The sequence below is a fragment of the Marmota monax genome, unplaced genomic scaffold (assembly GCF_021218885.2).
Source record: "Marmota monax isolate L192 unplaced genomic scaffold, Marmota_monax_Labrador192_F-V1.1 WCK01_AAM20220418_F8-fsc00024, whole genome shotgun sequence".
Lineage (NCBI taxonomy): Eukaryota > Metazoa > Chordata > Mammalia > Rodentia > Sciuridae > Marmota > Marmota monax.
The window spans coordinates 7,242,806-7,260,641 of NW_026695224.1; the positions used below are offsets into that span (position 1 = coordinate 7,242,806).

At 32.9% G+C, this 17,836-nt stretch overlaps 1 protein-coding gene across 15 annotated transcripts in view; it reads left to right on the forward strand.

Annotated features, from left to right (window-relative positions):
• Positions 1–17,836, forward strand: part of Chd9 (chromodomain helicase DNA binding protein 9) — a 248,012-nt gene that overhangs the window by 189,875 nt on the left and 40,301 nt on the right. For all 15 annotated transcript variants that reach the window (XM_046434314.2, XM_046434318.2, XM_058575842.1 and 12 more), the window contains 5 exons: positions 6,646–6,756; positions 8,441–8,637; positions 9,110–9,309; positions 13,667–13,826; positions 15,042–15,131. In XM_046434314.2, the coding sequence (XP_046290270.1) occupies positions 6,646–6,756; positions 8,441–8,637; positions 9,110–9,309; positions 13,667–13,826; positions 15,042–15,131 (758 nt within the window). The remainder of the gene's footprint in view (positions 1–6,645; positions 6,757–8,440; positions 8,638–9,109; positions 9,310–13,666; positions 13,827–15,041; positions 15,132–17,836) is intronic.

The following is a 17,836-nucleotide window of genomic DNA, read 5'->3' on the forward strand; positions in this document are numbered from 1 at the left end:
ATGTTTTCCATTCATCTGAAGTGTTTTTTTTTTTTATCACAGTACTTTTTATCATCTGTACTGATTCATACAAATTTTCTTCTTTCATCTTCTTTTCTACGTTTTCCTTCGTCCCCATCCCCATTCTCTTCCCCATTTTGCTTCCCACCCAGAAATATTTGTCTTTATGGGGAATCCCTTTGTTATAGTAGCCTTTTATGTGCTTCACTAAAAGTAATGATATCATTCTTCAAATAAAAATTGCTTGCATTCATTCATAGGCCAATGAAATCTTATGTCAGGTGCCCTCCAAAATACTATACTAAAAATGAAAGGACTATAGTTGCTGGAAAAAATAAAATAAGAAATTGTTTCATTGTGTTCAATAGGAGAGCAGAGAGTAAGGAAAGCCTTAGTTGAAGCTTGACAAAATTGTGAATTACATTGTGTTTGTAAAAGAGAGAGAAATCCTTATAACTGAATTATACATTGCTAATGTACAGAGAAGGTTTCAGAATATGGCATGGAATGAATTAGATGGAGTTGAAGAAGTTCGGGAAGTTGGATCCAATTTGTAAAGAAATTTATGTGTCATTTGGAAGGCAGTTCAGCTTTTTTTAAAAAGCTCCTTAACCAGAAAATAGTCACATGCAATCAAGTTTCAAAATTTAACTCTAGCAGCAATGTGGAAAACAAGTTGGAAAGGGGAAAGTCTAGAGGCAGGGAGATCTTAAAGAAATGTGTTTAGCAAATAATGATGTGTGAGCTAGGAGAGTAGAGATCCAGTAGGAGTTGATGACCAACTAGAAATTTGTAGAACAGGTTATCAAAATGACTTGACAATTCTAACGTGTAGCTAGTAGGGTCATATTGTTATAAAACATGAAGAATGCAGAAAGAAGTTCATATGGGGAAAATAAAATATTGGAGCTTTTGCTTGCAACATTTATAGGGCATCCAGGAGAATTGGTTGTGATACACGTAAAAAATTGGGGAAGTTAATAATTAATAGAAAATAAATAGTAGTACAAGTAGATAGTAGTATCATAGAACCAAAAGAAATAATGATTCAGTATAAGGTTTTAAATAAAAGTGGTCATAATGGCTAGCTTTAATATCTTTCATGGAAAATCTTGTTTACTTTTATTCCTTTGCGTCATGGGTCAGGGGATTGAATCCAGGGCAGGGCATTCTACCACTGAGCTACATTCCCAGACCTTATTTTTATTTTCTTATTTTAAGATGGGTCAGTCTCAGCCAAGTTTTCCAGCCTAACCTGGAATTTGGATCCTCCTGCCCTAGCCTCCCAAATAGCTAAGATTGTAGGCATGTAACACCGGTCCTGGTTATACAGATTTTTTTTCTTATGTGTAAAATTCAGTGAAATCCAGTTAATACCAAAGGTATTATTAGTTTTAATTGTCATATTTATTGATTAAGCTAAGCATAGAGAGATTTTTCCTTAATTTTTTTTGTAATGAAGGTGTACAAAAAAGCATATAATGACCACATATAAGTCTAGGCTTCCTCATTTAAAATGTTAATGATAATAATCATGGAAGTCAAAATAACAGTGTTTCAATTCTGACTTATAAACTGAGTGACCTTGGACAATTAACTTAACCTCTGAGTCTTTCTAGAGTTTAAAGAGATCATAATCATCATACTTAGCCTTCTCTACTATAAAATACTGTGAAAGCACTACTTAGATAATTCAGATATACACTACTCATAATCAGATATACTCTGAGAATAAGAAACACTTAACTGTGTTAAAGTCTCAGCTCAGAAAGTAAGTAACTTAGATTTTGAGAAAAAGCTCACAAAATAGCTGACAAGAGCCCAGAGAATTGCTTTATAATTTGTTTATTTCCTAAATAATTAGGCCAGTGCCATTAGATATATGGGAATGGTAATAAATAGTGGACATTTGGCAGAATGGAATGTGGTACTTCCTTGTTGGTAGTATTTTATACTTTTTCCTAGAATTTTCAAAGACTTTTGCTATATATAGTGTTTTTTTTAAAGGTTTGGACAAATAAGGTATTCACTTATTTGCATTATCAAATAGAATTTGAAAAGGAGCTACATAAATAGAGCACACTGCTTTTTTTTTTTTTTAAGAGAGAGAACTTTTTAATATTCTTTTTTTTTTTTTTTTTTTTAAGTTTTCAGCAGACACAACATCTTTGTTTGTATGTGGTGCTGAGGATCGAACCGGGCCGCACGCATGCCAGGCGAGCGCGCTACCGCTTGAGCCACATCCCCAGCCCATGCACACTGCTTTTAAGAATACTTAGATCAAGCCAGATACGGTTTTGCATGCCTGTAATCCCAGCTACTCTAGATAAGTCTGTGGCAAAAGATCCAAGTTCAAGGCCAGCCTGAGCAACATAGGAAGTCCCCATTTCAAAAATAAGAATATTTATGCTTGGTACATAACCATCAAATAGAACTCATTATTCGTAACTTCATGTATAAGTAGCTATCATCTAAACCTTGTTCTGAGAGGTTTTCATAAGGACATCAGGTTTGTCCTAGAAATAGAGTAGTTTATTGTTATCTGATTTTTTGTTGTTGTTATCTTGTACATACTAGACCAGTACTCTAACACTGAGCTGCAATCCCAGGCTGCTGTAGTGTGAGTTTTTAAAATTTGGTATGGAAAAAAAGTTTGAATTGCATGAACCAGTACTGCATCACATCTTCCACATGGGCTTTTCATTTCCATAGCCATTATTCCATTGTCATAATCCTTGAGAATCATATAAGTTATCTTGAAATTAGGTTATATGTCAGTTCATAATATCATCTTGAATTATTTAGGAACTTTAGAAAATTTTTGTTTGAAAAATAAAATTTGTTATGAATGTAACCAAAGCTATTTAATTACAAAATTAGTTTCTTCTTGGCAAATTGTTTTAATTTTCAACAGTTATGTGGTATCAGAATAAAAATGATTATCTACTACAGTGTTTAAAAATCTGTTTTCATCCAATGTCTTTTGGTATTTATGGCATGTTGAGTGTTCTCAATATATATAAAACATAGGCATTTACTAGATTGATTTCAATCTCAAGGGGCAAGCTGGGTACAAACGTTTATTCCTATAATCCCAGCTGCTGGGGAATTTGAGGCAGGAGAATCACAAGATTGAAGCTAGCTTTGGCAACTTAACAAGACCCTGTCTCAAATAAAAAATTAAAAAGGGATGGGATAATCAGTGGTAGATTGCCGTCAGTTTACCCCCACTACTAGGACCTGGGGTCAGTCTCAAGGTACATGTATCAGTGAACTAGAATTCAAAATAAAGCCCTGTGAACTCTGTTCAGTGAACTTTTCACAGTTCCTAAAAATTGTTAAATTTGTATCAGTGAAGATTTGAAAATATCATATGTCCTTGGTTGTATGAAATTCATTTTTTTTCTTTCTGTCTTCCCCCCCTCCCCCCCAGTACTGGGAATTGAACCCAGGGCCTTGCAGAAGCTAGACAAGCACTCTACCACTGAAGTACATCCCCAACCCTTTTCTTAAATTTTATTTTGAGGGAGTTGGAATTGTGGCTTAGTGGTAGAGCACTTGCCAGGCATGTGTGAGGCCCTGGGTTTGATCCTCTGCACTGCATATAAATAAATTAATAAAACAAAAAACATCTGTTGACAACTAAAATATATGTATATATATTTTTAAAAGATTATTTTGAGACAAAGTCTCACAAAGTTACCCAGGATGGCCTGGAACTTGGACTTCTCCTGCCTCAGCCTCACAAGTAGCTGGGAATACTGCTGTGCTCCATGAAGCTTGGCAAGAAATTTGTTTCTGAGACAACAAAGTGAAGTCCCGTATAATTTAGGACTTACTAGCACATAATTAGATATCTGTCCATTGTACTTATTCATATGCCAGTTTGATGAAATGTTATCTTAAATAAGTTAAGCATCTGTACTCTGAATATCCAAAATCCAAAGTGCTCCAAAATTGAGTATCAACACAATACCTAAAGAGTTTTGTATTTGGAACATTTCTAGTTTGAGATTGTTGGATTAGAAATACTCAACCAGTAAAGTCTAAGCAAATGTTGCATAAATGAATGTGTAAAATCTGAAATCTGAATAGAAGTAATCCCAGGCATTTTGCTTATGGGATACTCAATCTGTTCTTACTTTTATACAGATAATGATGGCTTTCTTCTTTTGGTTTCATCAAGCTAGTTAGCCTTTGTTATTTCAGGTTGGATATGAGTTTTTAATATGTGGCTTATTATTAATAGGTGTCTCGTTGTATTATCTCCTATTGCCACTGTAAAAATTTCCTGCAAATTTAGTGGCTTAAAACAATACACATTTATTCTCTTATAGTTCTGGATGTCAGAAGTCCAACATCAGTCTGCCAGGGTTAAAATCAAGAGTCAGCAAGGCTGGTTCATTCTGGAGGCTCCAGGGGAGAATCTCTTATCTCTTCCAGTTCCTAAGAATGTCTGCATTCCTTGGCTTGTGGCCACAGTACTCCAATCTCTGCTTCTGTTGTGTCATATCCTTTTCCTCTTTTTATAGACAAATCTTCCTCTGCCTCCTTCTTGTAAGGGCACTTGTAATGACATTTAGCAGCCACATGGATAAGCTAATATCCCATTTCAAGATCCTACATTATAACTGCCAATTCACTTTTACCATATAAGACAATACAACATTCTAGGGATTAGGACAATATATCTTCAGGAGCCATAATTCAATCTACCACATTCATCATTTCAAACAAGTAAATATATATATATATAATATAAATTTTTAGAAAAGTTTTATAATATTTACTCTGTAGGTTAGAGGAAGCAAAAAAGAAAAAAGGAATTTAAATTCATTTCATTAAAGCATTTATTACTGTCACTTCAATTTCATATAAATATCATAAATATGCCAGGAAAAGACATTTTTAAACACTTATAATATTTAACACTTTATACAAACACCTTAAAAGCCCAATTTCAGAGGAAAGCTAGGTGGAATGAATGAATGTACTTATTACTTGGTAAGCAATGACTAGAATCGAATCTTTAAGATTCAAACTTCAAACAGAGGCATTTAATATTTCAATTTTGTTCCTATTCATTTTGTAATCATTTTATAAAGTTTTAAACTACAAATACAGACAGAATATCATGATGAAAGATGTATACTCATCATCCACCTTAAACATTATCAACTCATACTAAACTGTTTCATTACTACCCACCCATCTTTCATATTATTTTGATGCAAATCTCAGCTCAGATCTCATATCATCACTTTATACATGTTTCCATAGTATTACTAAAGATAGACTTTTTAAAAACATAACCACAATATGATAACATTTAAAAATAAAATTAGATATAATTCCTTGATGTTTATTATCTTGTGTTCAACCTTCAGTTATCTTGAGTGTTGTAATTGGCTTGTTTTTAAGTTTTATTCTCTTTCAATGTATGGTTTTTCAACATTTTAAAATTCTATCAAAATGTTTTTTTAAAATGAAGATTTAACATCCTCAATTACATTCCAGTAATTAGGCAGTATTTTAATTTACCTCTTAGGTTCACCTTTAAAAATCTTTTTAATGTAAAATATTCTTCTATTGGGACCCGGGTAGTGTCTCAGCAGTAGAAAGTTCACCTAGCCTGTGCAAGGGCCTGGGTTTGATCTTCGGTACCACATAAAAAAATAAATAAAATAAAGGTATTGTGTTCAAATACAACTAAAAAATAAATATTTTTTAAAAATATTCTTCTATTTATTTGTATAAGATTTAGCATGACTTTTTCCGTCCCTTTTCTTGCTTAAAGCATCATGTATCTATTTCTTCTTTATTTTTTAATAAAACTGTTTGATGATTTTTTTTTAACATGGCATTTTTGTTTTCAATATCTTAAATTATAAATAATGGTTATTAATCCACAAACTATAGAGTTGAAATGTACTAACGTTTCTTCCAAGTAAAATATTTATTTTCTTTTGTTCTGTATTTTCTTAAATATTTACAACATTTATACAGTATATTTATAGTAAGGAAAGTATCTTTTTTCTCTTTTCTTTCTTTCTTTCTTTCTTTTTTTTTTTTTTTTTAATGGTGCTAGTAGTAAAACCCAGGACCTTGAACGTGGTTTGAAAGCATTCTACCACCAACCTACATCTGCAGCCACTGGAAAAGAATTTTAAAAATAAAGATAGCCAACAATTCATTTTTATTTTCCATATACTATGTTGCATTTTTTTTCAGGAGATAATACATATTTGAAAACGTGATGGATATAAAGTATGGTACCAGAAAATGAACTATATTGTGTAGGTAGATTTTTCTAACTCTTTTTGTACCTTAATTTCTTAATGTTTATGTATATCTGTCCTATGCAGTTTCCTTGCTTACAAAGATTAAGAGTTAACCAACAGTAGTAACTTATTTAACTCTGCTCATAAACTCTAACCTGTGTTGGCATCAAGCCTTTGCTTTAAACAAATGCTGTGTTATATTTCAGACCACTGGATTTGAAACATTTCTTTGAGTCTGAGTGTGTATACTGAATTCAAATTCTATCCACAGTAAATGTGAGGAGATAATAGTTTAAGTGTACTTTTATAGATTTTCCCTTTCAACTTCATAATGACTTGAAAAAATTGCCATTATATATTTCAGGCAAGTTTTGTGGCATCTGGAAACCGGACAGATATTTCCTTAGATGATCCCAATTTCTGGCAAAAATGGGCTAAAAAAGCAGAAATAGATATTGATGCCATCAGTGGCAGAGTAAGTATTTCCCTCTAAACGTAATTTTGTTTTGAGATACTTTGGCAATAACATAATAGTATCTTAAAGGTATTCAGTTGTAAAGGTAACTAATAAAAATCTCTGCACACATAAATTGAAATGAAGTAGGAGAATGAGTTAGACATTGCTTTAATTTAATCCTTTTTATAGCTCTTAAATTCATAAATTACTTTTCTCCTTTTTGTTTTGTTGGTGTCAACCCATTAATGATCCAGTAAAAAAGCAGTCAAGAAGTGGCATTTATAAACTCTTTCTTTTATGATTTCTCTAGGAAGACAGAGCCAGAAAGCTAAAATAAAATTAATGGAAACGATAATTATAGCATTAACTGCCTACCTTCTAAGACACCTGTCCAATAATTTTATAGGAATTAATGTTTCTAATCCTTACTTACTTTCAAAATAACATCCTCATGATTAATTTCATAGTAAGCATTGATACATGGAATCTTTTTTTTAAATTATTTTTTAGTTGTAGTTGGACACAACACCTTTATTTCACTTGTTTATTTTTTTATGTGGTGCTGAGGATCGAACCCAGGGACTGGCACGTGCGAAGCGAGTGCTCTACCGCTGAGCCACAATCCCAGCCCACATGGAATCTTTTTTAGGTAGTTTTTTAACATGTAAAGCTTAACAGTTATGAATAACATCACTGCCATTTACAATCATTAATACTTAATGTGTTTTTGAAATATATATAATTTTGTGAAGCAAGTAAATTTGAAAAAATATTATAGTCTGAGGCATTTTCACATGCTAAAGAAGCAGTGAACTCTGCAAATCACTATTAAAAATCATAAATGAGTTATATTCTCTTCTGCTCTATGATTCAGACTTAGCCTAAATATGTGATTCCTTTTCTGGCCCCTTGTTCTTTCCTCCTCTTGTAATGCTGTTTCCTCCCTGCCTGGCAAAGTCTGGTATCACTATTTTGTGATGTTTTCTCTGACTTTCTTTAGACGCTCTTGTACAGTTCATTCTGAACAGCATTTTTTTTTTTTTAAACACATTTATCTGACTCTCAAGAGTATGGTTTCCCTAACTTAGAGAAGTTTTTTAATAAAAGTAGAAGATGTATTTTGAATGAATTAAACTAAATTGACTATAGGGAAGATGATACATATATGCCTTTTAATATTAGTATAACTCTTAGAGATTACTAAAACATATTTCTAAATCTACAAAATATTTATAACTTTTGACCAGTGTTTCAATTGTTATGTATTTTCCTTCTTTCAGATTTATTTCTAGGCTAAATTTAGATCACAAATATTTACTTTAGCATTATTTATGTTAAAAATCAAAAGTCTAAATCAAATTGTGAATTAATTAGGTAAAACAAATTAGGAGGCATAAATTTAGGCTAAATTTATTTTATGATTATTGTAGAAGTGCAATGATTTTTATATTAATAATAAAGCAGAATACCAAATTATGTTAAGCCTTTGACTGTAATTTACAAAATTGTACATATGTGGTAAAAATTTTAGAGGAATGTAAATATTTTTAAGGTGATTTGGTAGAGTGGCAGAACTTATTAGTAATTTTTTTTTTGCTTTCTAAAATTATTGTTTGTACAATTTAGAAGGTGAAAATCTAAAACATTATTACAAGCAAAAGTATTAAAAATAACTTCAAGTAATAGCTGTTAAATTTTACAGAACAGCTTGGTTATTGACACTCCAAGAATTAGGAAACAAACAAGACCCTTTAGTGCCACAAAAGATGAATTGGCTGAATTATCTGAAGCTGAAAGTGAAGGAGATGAAAAACCCAAACTACGGAGACCCTGTGATCGTTCCAATGGCTATGGAAGAACTGAATGCTTCAGAGTAGAGAAAAACTTGCTAGTTTATGGGTAAAATATTATTTTTAATGTTTTTTTAAGCAGTCATATAAAGTTAGAGAAAATTACTGTTTTCCAGTAATTTTTATCTTTTAAAATCAATAAGATCTATTTTTTAAATATCCAGGATTTCTGTATTTAACAAATATTCAATTGGAGAATGAGGAGATAGGTTAAGTGTTTAAATTATAAATTTATCACATCAAACTCCTTGTTTTCCAATTTGTGTATTTAGTAATACAAAGTAGATAATGTTATATTTCATTATTGAGTAAATATAATAGAAATTACCACACTATTCCTCTTTGTTCATACATGGAGGACAACATCTTTAGCAAAGTCTGTTAATGAGAGAGTTGTTTTGTTTGTTGTGTTGTTGGTTTTTGTTGTGTGTGTGTTATTTTTTTCTCTTGCTCTTCATCTGTAAGTTGTTTCTTTCTAGAACTTTACTTAATATCAATGTAAATATACCTTTTATAACTAGGTGGGGCCGATGGAGAGAGATTCTGTCTCATGGACGTTTTAAAAGGCAGTTAAATGAGCACGATGTAGAAATAATTTGCCGAGCTCTCTTGGCATATTGCCTTGTTCACTACCGAGGAGATGAGAAAATTAAAGGTTTCATATGGGATCTTATTACTCCAACTGAAGATGGGCAGACACGAGAGTTACAAAATCATCTAGGTAAAAACATTCTTTTGTTTTCTTTTTTTTTTTTTGTTAAATAATTAACGCTTAACATATTCTACTATAAAATATTACATCGTTCAGGTAGTATTAAGGAACTTTCATCTTCACCCTTAAAGTTCCAACTTCAGAAAATGCCAGTGTTATTAGTTTGTTAGATATTTGGATTTTACTTATTGTTGTCATATATGTATCAGTTTACAAGTTGTTGACTTATATAGAGGTCTTTCCATTTGTGTTCATGTTGATCCATCTCAGTTTTTATTTTCTGTTTAGTATTCCATAGTATGTATATTTCTTAATTTGTTTTGCGTTTCCTTTAATGATGGATATATAGGTTTCCACTCTTAGAAAATTAAAAAATAAGTTTCCGTGAACCGCTTTGTTTAGTCCTTCTTATGCATATGAATAAATCTTTCAGTAAAGCAGATATCAAAAAATAGAATTATTGAGGTATAGCAAACATATATCTTTAGTACTTTAAATGTGGTCTCTAGATCAAAAACATCTTATCTCCTGAGATCTTAGAATTGCAAAGTCTTAGTGCCTTAGATTTACTGAATCAGAATCTTCTTTTTAGTGGGATCCTCAGCCATTTGTATGCATATTAAAGTTTGAAAAGCATTGATATTCATTTTAAATTTTCATAAATACTTTAGTTTGCTTTCCAATGTGATTAAACCAGTTTACACCCATATCAGAGGAATATGCAAGTACTTTTTTGTCCATAGGCTTGCTAACAGAATGTTCTTTTCTATTTAAAAAAAAAAAAATTATTGTGCCTTAAATTTGTGATGCCATCTTGTCCTGTTTAATAAAAAAAAAATTAATTGATCACCTATTGTATGTTTCTTGTGCAAAGTGCTGGAAAAAATAAAAAGATGTAAGATTAGACAAGACTCCTGAGCTCATAAACCTTACATTATAGCCAGGGAGACAGAAATAGTTAGAATGTAGATAAATTAGCTAAATAATTGTAGATTGTGATAAATATTGTTAAGTAAATATACCAAATCTTGAGATGGAGGACAAAAGCAAGCACATATTTTATATGGGATGGTTTATATTAGCCCATCTTAATAAGAGACATGTAGTTAATATGAAGCACTGACTTCTGAGTAAGGATGGAGGAAACACACAGATTTCACTGTTCTTTGAAACTCCATTTATAAAATAGGAAAGAAAGCTAGGCACTGTGGTGCATACCTGCTATCCCAACTACTCAGGAGGCCCAGGCTGGTGCATCAGAATTTCAAGGCCACTGTGAACTGGGCAACTTAGCAAAACCCTGTCTCAGAACAATGGAGATGTAACTCAGTGGTAACATACCCCTCAGTTTAATCCCCAGAGCAAAAAAAAATTAAATAAATAAATAAAATTAGGAAGAAACTAACAAGGCTTTAGTGCTTATCAACCAGAGATGATCTTATGATTCAGTCTAGTCCCACTTCCACCACAGCTAATCTCAACTTAAGCATGTTACTTGCATCTAGTGTGGTAGAGGTTAGAGGTAAACAGTTTCTCACAATGAACAACCGTCTAGCCCAAAACATGAATAATAATACTGAAGTGAAACCCTGCTATAACCTAAAAGAGATTGGAGTCAGGCTCAGGTTGTAGCTCAGAGATACAGCACTTGCCTAACATGTGTGAGGCACTGGGTTCTAACCTCAACACCACATAAAAAATAAATTAATTAAATAAAGGTATTCTGTCCATCTACAACTAAAGAACATATTTAAAAGAGAGATTGGATTTTAGAGACTTTATTTGGATTCTGATTAAGATAAGCAAGAGAAAAAAATGTATTATCTTTATTAGATTACTGGACATTTAAATATTGAATATTAAGGAATTATTATTATATTATGTAGACTTTTTTTAACTGAGTTTTATTTATTTATTTTTTTTTAGGTGTAGATGGACACAACACAATGCCTTTTATTTTTTATGTGGTGCTGAGGATAGAACCCCGGTCCCACCCATGCCAGGCTCTACCGCTGAGCCACAATCCCAGCCCCCTATGTAGACTTTTTTAAAAATATTTTTTTTAGTTGTAGATGGACACAGTACCTTTATTTATTTATTTGTTTGTTTGTTTATTTTTATGTGGCGCTGAGGATCAAACCCAATGCCTCATATATACAAGGCATGTGTTCTGCCGCTGAGCCATAAAACCAGCCCTTCCATAGACATTTTTTAAGGAGACATTAATATGTTTATGAGTGAAATGGTTAATATCTTAGATTTACTTCAAATAGTATGGGAATTTGGGTAGTATACAGAATAGAGATGAAATAGCCATGGATTTTTGATAATTATTAAAGTTGGATGATAACACATGGGGATTCATCATAATATTCCATCTACTTTTGTATATGCTTATGTTCCACATTATTTTAAAATAAGCATAAACCCTGAGAAAAGAGGAGGATGAGGGACAAAGTATCAACAAAGTTTTAGAAGTTGAAAGCAAATAGATTAGTGATACCTGACTTAACCAACCAAAGAGAGCTTAATCTTAGCTGTGGAAAAGGGGGGGAAAAACTGTTTTTCTTCACAGATTTCTTAAAAGTCTCAAGAATTTTGGGCATATGACACCTCTAGAAGTGTTATGTGGTAAGACAGGGATTGTAATTAAAAGCTGTTTAAAAAGAGACATATCTCCAGATAACCTCTTCAACTCCGTATAGCAGGATGAAAATTGAAGTTTATTCATTAGGTAGAGTAAAATATAAGGATCTTTGGGTTGAACTGGTAGTTAATATGTGGTGCTAGTAAATAAGCATTGAGTGAATATTTGGATACTGGTAATACAGTACTCCAGTATGAAAATCACCACCTTATTTGAACTTTGCTAGACCATTATCTAAGGGCAAAACTCCAGTCATTTGCTCTTCTGTGATCTCACATTCAACAGGCTCAGTACTTTAAAACTACATATTAGCTTTTTAATCTGTCATTCTTAAATAAAAGCCAACATAATGAAAGATTATCAGACATCTGAGATAGTCTCTCACATGAAAGATAGAGGCTAAAACTAAACCATTAGAATGAACTTGGAGGAAAGGGAAAAGTTTATTTTTGAACTATAATTAATTTTAGTGAAGATATTTCAGATACCATACAGTGGTTTTGAAGGAACAAAATGCTAACAAAAACAATGAGAGCACAAACAAATTTCCTGTAAATTACAGGAATTGAAGAACTGAATGGTGGAATTGAGAAAATAATGGGAAGATTTATAAATCTAGAATATCTACAGATTTTATCAGGAAAATTTTGTATATATGTTTATGCACTGTTCAGTTTCCAAACCAGTGAGAATATAAGGGATTGAAATATAAAGTTATTTATCGTTCTGCAACAACACAGAAAGGAGGGAATGAAAACAATGAAGTGGTAAAAATAAATATATGTAATCACACTATATATATCTCTCCCTGTGAAAATATAAAAATTGTCAGATGGGGAAAAATATCTGTTTTTATGCTTCAAAGAGATGTTATTAGACACCAAGCAAGAAGCTGAAAATAGGGATTTAAAAAAGAGATTTGCTAAGATCTCATTCTATAAGCTTTTAAAATAGAGATTTATTGTAGGATTACATGTATAATATAAACCTTAATACTAACTACTGAAATTTAGTGCCCTTAATATTAAATACTTAAATACTTTTATGCTAAACATTTTTTCATCCATATATAATAATTATATAAACAGGCATGGAACAAGAAAACAAATTCAAGGTACTGATGATCTCTGGGAAGAGGGAGTGAGTGAATTAGATAAGAAAAGTCTATGTTGGGACTTCAGAAACAAATATGAACTATGTAATGATGATGATGATGAGGAGGAGGAAGCATACTTTTTTTAAAATACAGTACAACAAAATCTCAAGAAATGATGAATTTAGCTATCTTGAACAGGAACCCCCAATGGCCAACCTAATCCATGTTATTAGTAAAATCAAGTTTTGAAAGACAAGAGGCCAATCCTATCTTTTAGTAACTAGGCAGCAAAAGTAAAATAGAGGGATAAGTTTGATCTTGTCCTTTTCACATGCAGAAAAAAAATCAACCTGTTTGGGAACAAAACGGAAATTATAATGATCATTCTAATTAGACATACAGAATTATTAGATAATTGGGGGGTGGGAATTGTTTTAATATGTTTAAAACCATCATCCTGACTTGTGACTGGGTTAATATTGTTAACGAACCCAGTGCCTCACGCATGCTAAGCAAGCACTCTACTACTGAGCCACAACCACAGTCCTTAGAAAAAAATCTTTCATATTATAGGTCTTCATACAAATTTCTTCTGATTTCACATGGACTTCTCATTTTAACAGGCCTATCAGCTCCTGTACCCAGGGGTCGAAAAGGGAAAAAAGTGAAGACTCAGACAAGTTCATTTGATATACAAAAAGCAGAATGGCTTCGAAAATATAATCCTGAGCAGCTACTTCAAGATGAAGGCTACAAAAAACATATAAAACACCACTGTAATAAGTAGGTAGTAGGGTATTTTAATACCATTTCTTAAAAGTTTACTTTTCTTAAGTTATCAACAATCATAAAGCATGTTATATAGAGATAGCATTGTCTTAGGCTAATTCTGCTAGTAATTTAATCATGTATCCTTTGGCAATCAGGATACCTTTGTGTCACTGTTTTCACCAACAGATAAATAGAACTGGCCTTCAGATGAACTCATTATCTTTTACTGGGAAAATAATAATAACGTGGAGATTTTGGAGAAATCTTTCATATATTGATAGTAATGAGGTTCATTTACTCATTTTGTTATAAATGTATATATATTTAGCCAGGCATGGTGACACATGTTTATATCAGCTCAATTCACAGTAGCTAAACTATGGAAGAAACCTAGGTATCCTTCAACAGATGAATGGGTAAAGAAAATGTGGTATATATACTCAATGGAATATTATTCAGGTTTAAAGAAGAGTAAAATTATGGAATTTGCCAGTAAGTTGTTGAAGTTGGAGAATATCATGCTAAGAGAAATAAGCCAATCCCACAAAACTGAAGGTCAAATGTTTTCCCTCACGTGCAAATGCTAATTCACAATAAGGTGGGGAGCCCTAGGGAAGAACAGCTTTACCTTAGATTAGATAGAAGGAAGTGATGGGAAGGTAGGGGAGGGGATGTGAGGATAGGAAAGATAGTAGAATGAAATAGACATTAGTACTGTATATATATATATATAGTGTGTGTGTGTGTGTGTGAGAGAGAGAGAGAGAGAGAGAGACAGACTACATTACCAATATGATTCTGCAACATGTACACTCAGAAAAGTGAGAAATTATATCCCATCAATGTATGATAAATCAAAGTGCATAAATGCTTTCTACTGTCATGTGTAACTAATTAAAACAAATTAAAAATTTTTTTAAAATATACATATTCAGCCAGGCATGGTGACATATGCTTGTAATCTTAGCAGCTTGTGACGCTGAAACAGGAGAACTTCAAGTTCAAGGCCATCCTTAGCAACTTAGTGAGATTCTGTCTCAAAATTTAAAAATAAAGGGAAAAAGGATTGGTGATCTGAGTGCTAAAGCACTCCCAGGTTTGATCCCCAGAACATCCCACCTCACCAAAAGAAAATTTATGTACAAATTCCTTCCTAACTTTAACCCCTTAGATGAATTTTTTTTAAGTGAATAATCTTTGTTCCTTTTTATTTTCTCTTGTTTTCAGAGTTTTGCTTCGTGTAAGAATGCTATATTATCTAAAGCAAGAAGTCATTGGTAATGAGTGTCAGAAAGTATTTGATGGAGTAGATGCAAGGTAAAGTAAATAATGTGTATATTCATTTTCCACTAACACGATGAGGCAAACATCATATTGTCTTAGTTAAGTGGCTCCTTAATTCAGGGAAATTCACAAATAGGAAAATCCCCTACCTTGGGAATTAACCCTTGCCAATTCATTGCCATTTTTCTGCTATTCTTATCATTGGCTTGTCACTAAAAGTTGTAATCATAACAATATGGTGGTGGTGATAATGTTAAGAATGATTTGTAACCTAGATGCCATTAAGGCAGACAGAAATATATTGACTGATTCATTCATCTCTTCAGAAACATCTGTGTGTGTGTGTGTGTGTGTGTGTGTTTTGCTAGAGTTTGAACCTTCACACATTAACCTCCTACTCAACTGTTTATTCTTGGCAACTGATATCCCTCCTTTGTTTTAGAAAAAAGGTAGGAAAGCTTTCAAACAGAAATTTCCTTAGCTCTCTGAGACAGGGTTTCCTTATTTTGCTCATATTGGCCTTGAACTTCTGATCTTTCTGTCTCAGCCTTCCAGCACTACACCTGGCAGTCTCAGTTTCTTTTTCTAAACCAGCATCTTTTTTCTCTTTGCTTTAGGCATATATTCACATAATCATGTACTTCATCTTGTCATCACCATTAATAGCACTGCTTCTTAAATATGAATTCTGTCCCTCAATCCGTCCTTCCAACTCCTTAACCTGGATACTTCTCATAATTCATTAACCTCATCACAATGTCCCTTTTCTTATTATTATTAGGTGTTAGTATTTTTATGCCCACTCTTTTCTCATTATTCAACCTAGATTTTATAGTTCAGGTGTCTATGCCTAAACTAAGTTCCTTAATTCCCTTTGCCTGCCTTTCTCTCTGTTTTACATCTCTGCTAACCTCAGCTCCAGTGAAACCCAAATATTTTTTTACTTCTCACATTCTCTAAGCAGATAAACATTGTTGAAAAAAATCCTCAAGTCATGTGAGATGTACTCACATCAAACAAGATTAAGCACATGCTGTTTAACCACTGTGGCTAGTAAATTCGCTTTCCAACTTCTTATGAGGATCATCTCGCACCTCTTTTCTCAACCCTTCCTTCCACCCTACCACCAGCAACCTCCAATAATGAGGTTGGTATATATTTCATGTAGCAAACAGTAAGACAAGAGCTACCTTTAGTTCTTCTTGCATATATTTCCACTTATTCTTCCTTTAGGATACTGTAGAAATGGTCCCTCTCTTTAGGGAAACCTTGTGGCTTATAACTTATCTGTTTTTATCTTGTAAGAATTTTACTCCTTTGGTAATCATTCTATTCTGAAACATTTGTCTCTCCCCTCCCTTAACTCTGTTTCCTGAATCATTCTGGCATACGTTCAATTGATTGTCTTTGCATTTATTTTCTCCTCTCTATACCTTATCCTTCAAACAGTAGCCAGAGAAATCTTTTCAAAGCAATAATCAAGTCATACCCTCCAGATGCTTCTTGTTTCTCAAAATAAAAGCCAAATTCCCATTGACCTTTTCCTTCACTTTGCCCTTCACCCAGTATAGTCCAGGTATGCTGGTCTTTCTGTTCCTCTAATATCAAAGTTATTCTATGCTTCTCTCCTGGTCCTACTACCCTTGCCCCAGATCTTCCATAGAATTGCTCCTTCAAATTATTCAAATTTCTAGGATTTCCTTCTCTGGTAAGCCTGCCTTGCCCACCTCAGCTACAGTAGCCCACCAGTTATCACTAGTTAACTTTGTTTTATCTGATTCATAGTACCTTTGCTATTCAAAAATTGTGCTTATTTTTTAATATCATTTTTCTCCCTTCTTTTCAATTTAACCTGCTTTAAAGGTAAGTGCATTATCTGTCTTATTTCAAGCCTTAGAATCTGGGACGTATTAAGTAATACTTAAATATGTGGTGATGAATTGACTGATTCCCTTGGCCCGAATGGGTCTGATTTCGTGATTTCCCAGGGTCTGCTCTCTGGATTATCCCTTTCTTTTTCTTTTTTTTTCCTTTTCTTTCATTAATCTAGTGCTCTTTGGTCTCTCATTGTATCTTATATTCCATATATAAATGTACCCGGTACATACACACACACACACTTAACACTTTGACCCAGTGTCTCCATTATTGCGCGTGTTGATTTCTTTTTTTTTTTTTAATTTATTTATTTTTTAGTTGTAGTTGAACACAATACCTTTATTTTATTTATTTACTTTTATGTGGTGCTAAGGATCGAACCCAGGGCCTTGCACATGCTAGGCGAGCACTCTATCGCTGAGCCACAACCCCAGCCCCACACGCTTGTTGATTTCGAAGCTAAACTTGTTTTAGGAAGAATATTTATTATTTGGTGTCTCCTTTTTCTTCCCTCCCATGCTTTGTGCACTCCACAATGCAGCACTTCTACCTCCTAACTTTGCCACACACTTCAAGATATTAAGCAACATTCTTGCTGCTAAATATTATGTATATGTCATATTGTTTACCTTACTTTACCTGTGTAGAACACTTTGTGGTTTTTAAAATGCTTCTGTGGTACCATTCTCCTGTACTGTTTAGCTTTCTGCTTGCTGCTTTTCAGGCTTGATTCTATTGTCTTTTAAATGTCAGAGAGTCTTCCCTTAGGCCCTCTATTCTTGTTACTGATCTTAGGTGTTGTCTGTGGCTTCATTTTTCGATCTCCTTGCTTATGTCTTCCAACTCTCTATTTGTTCAGC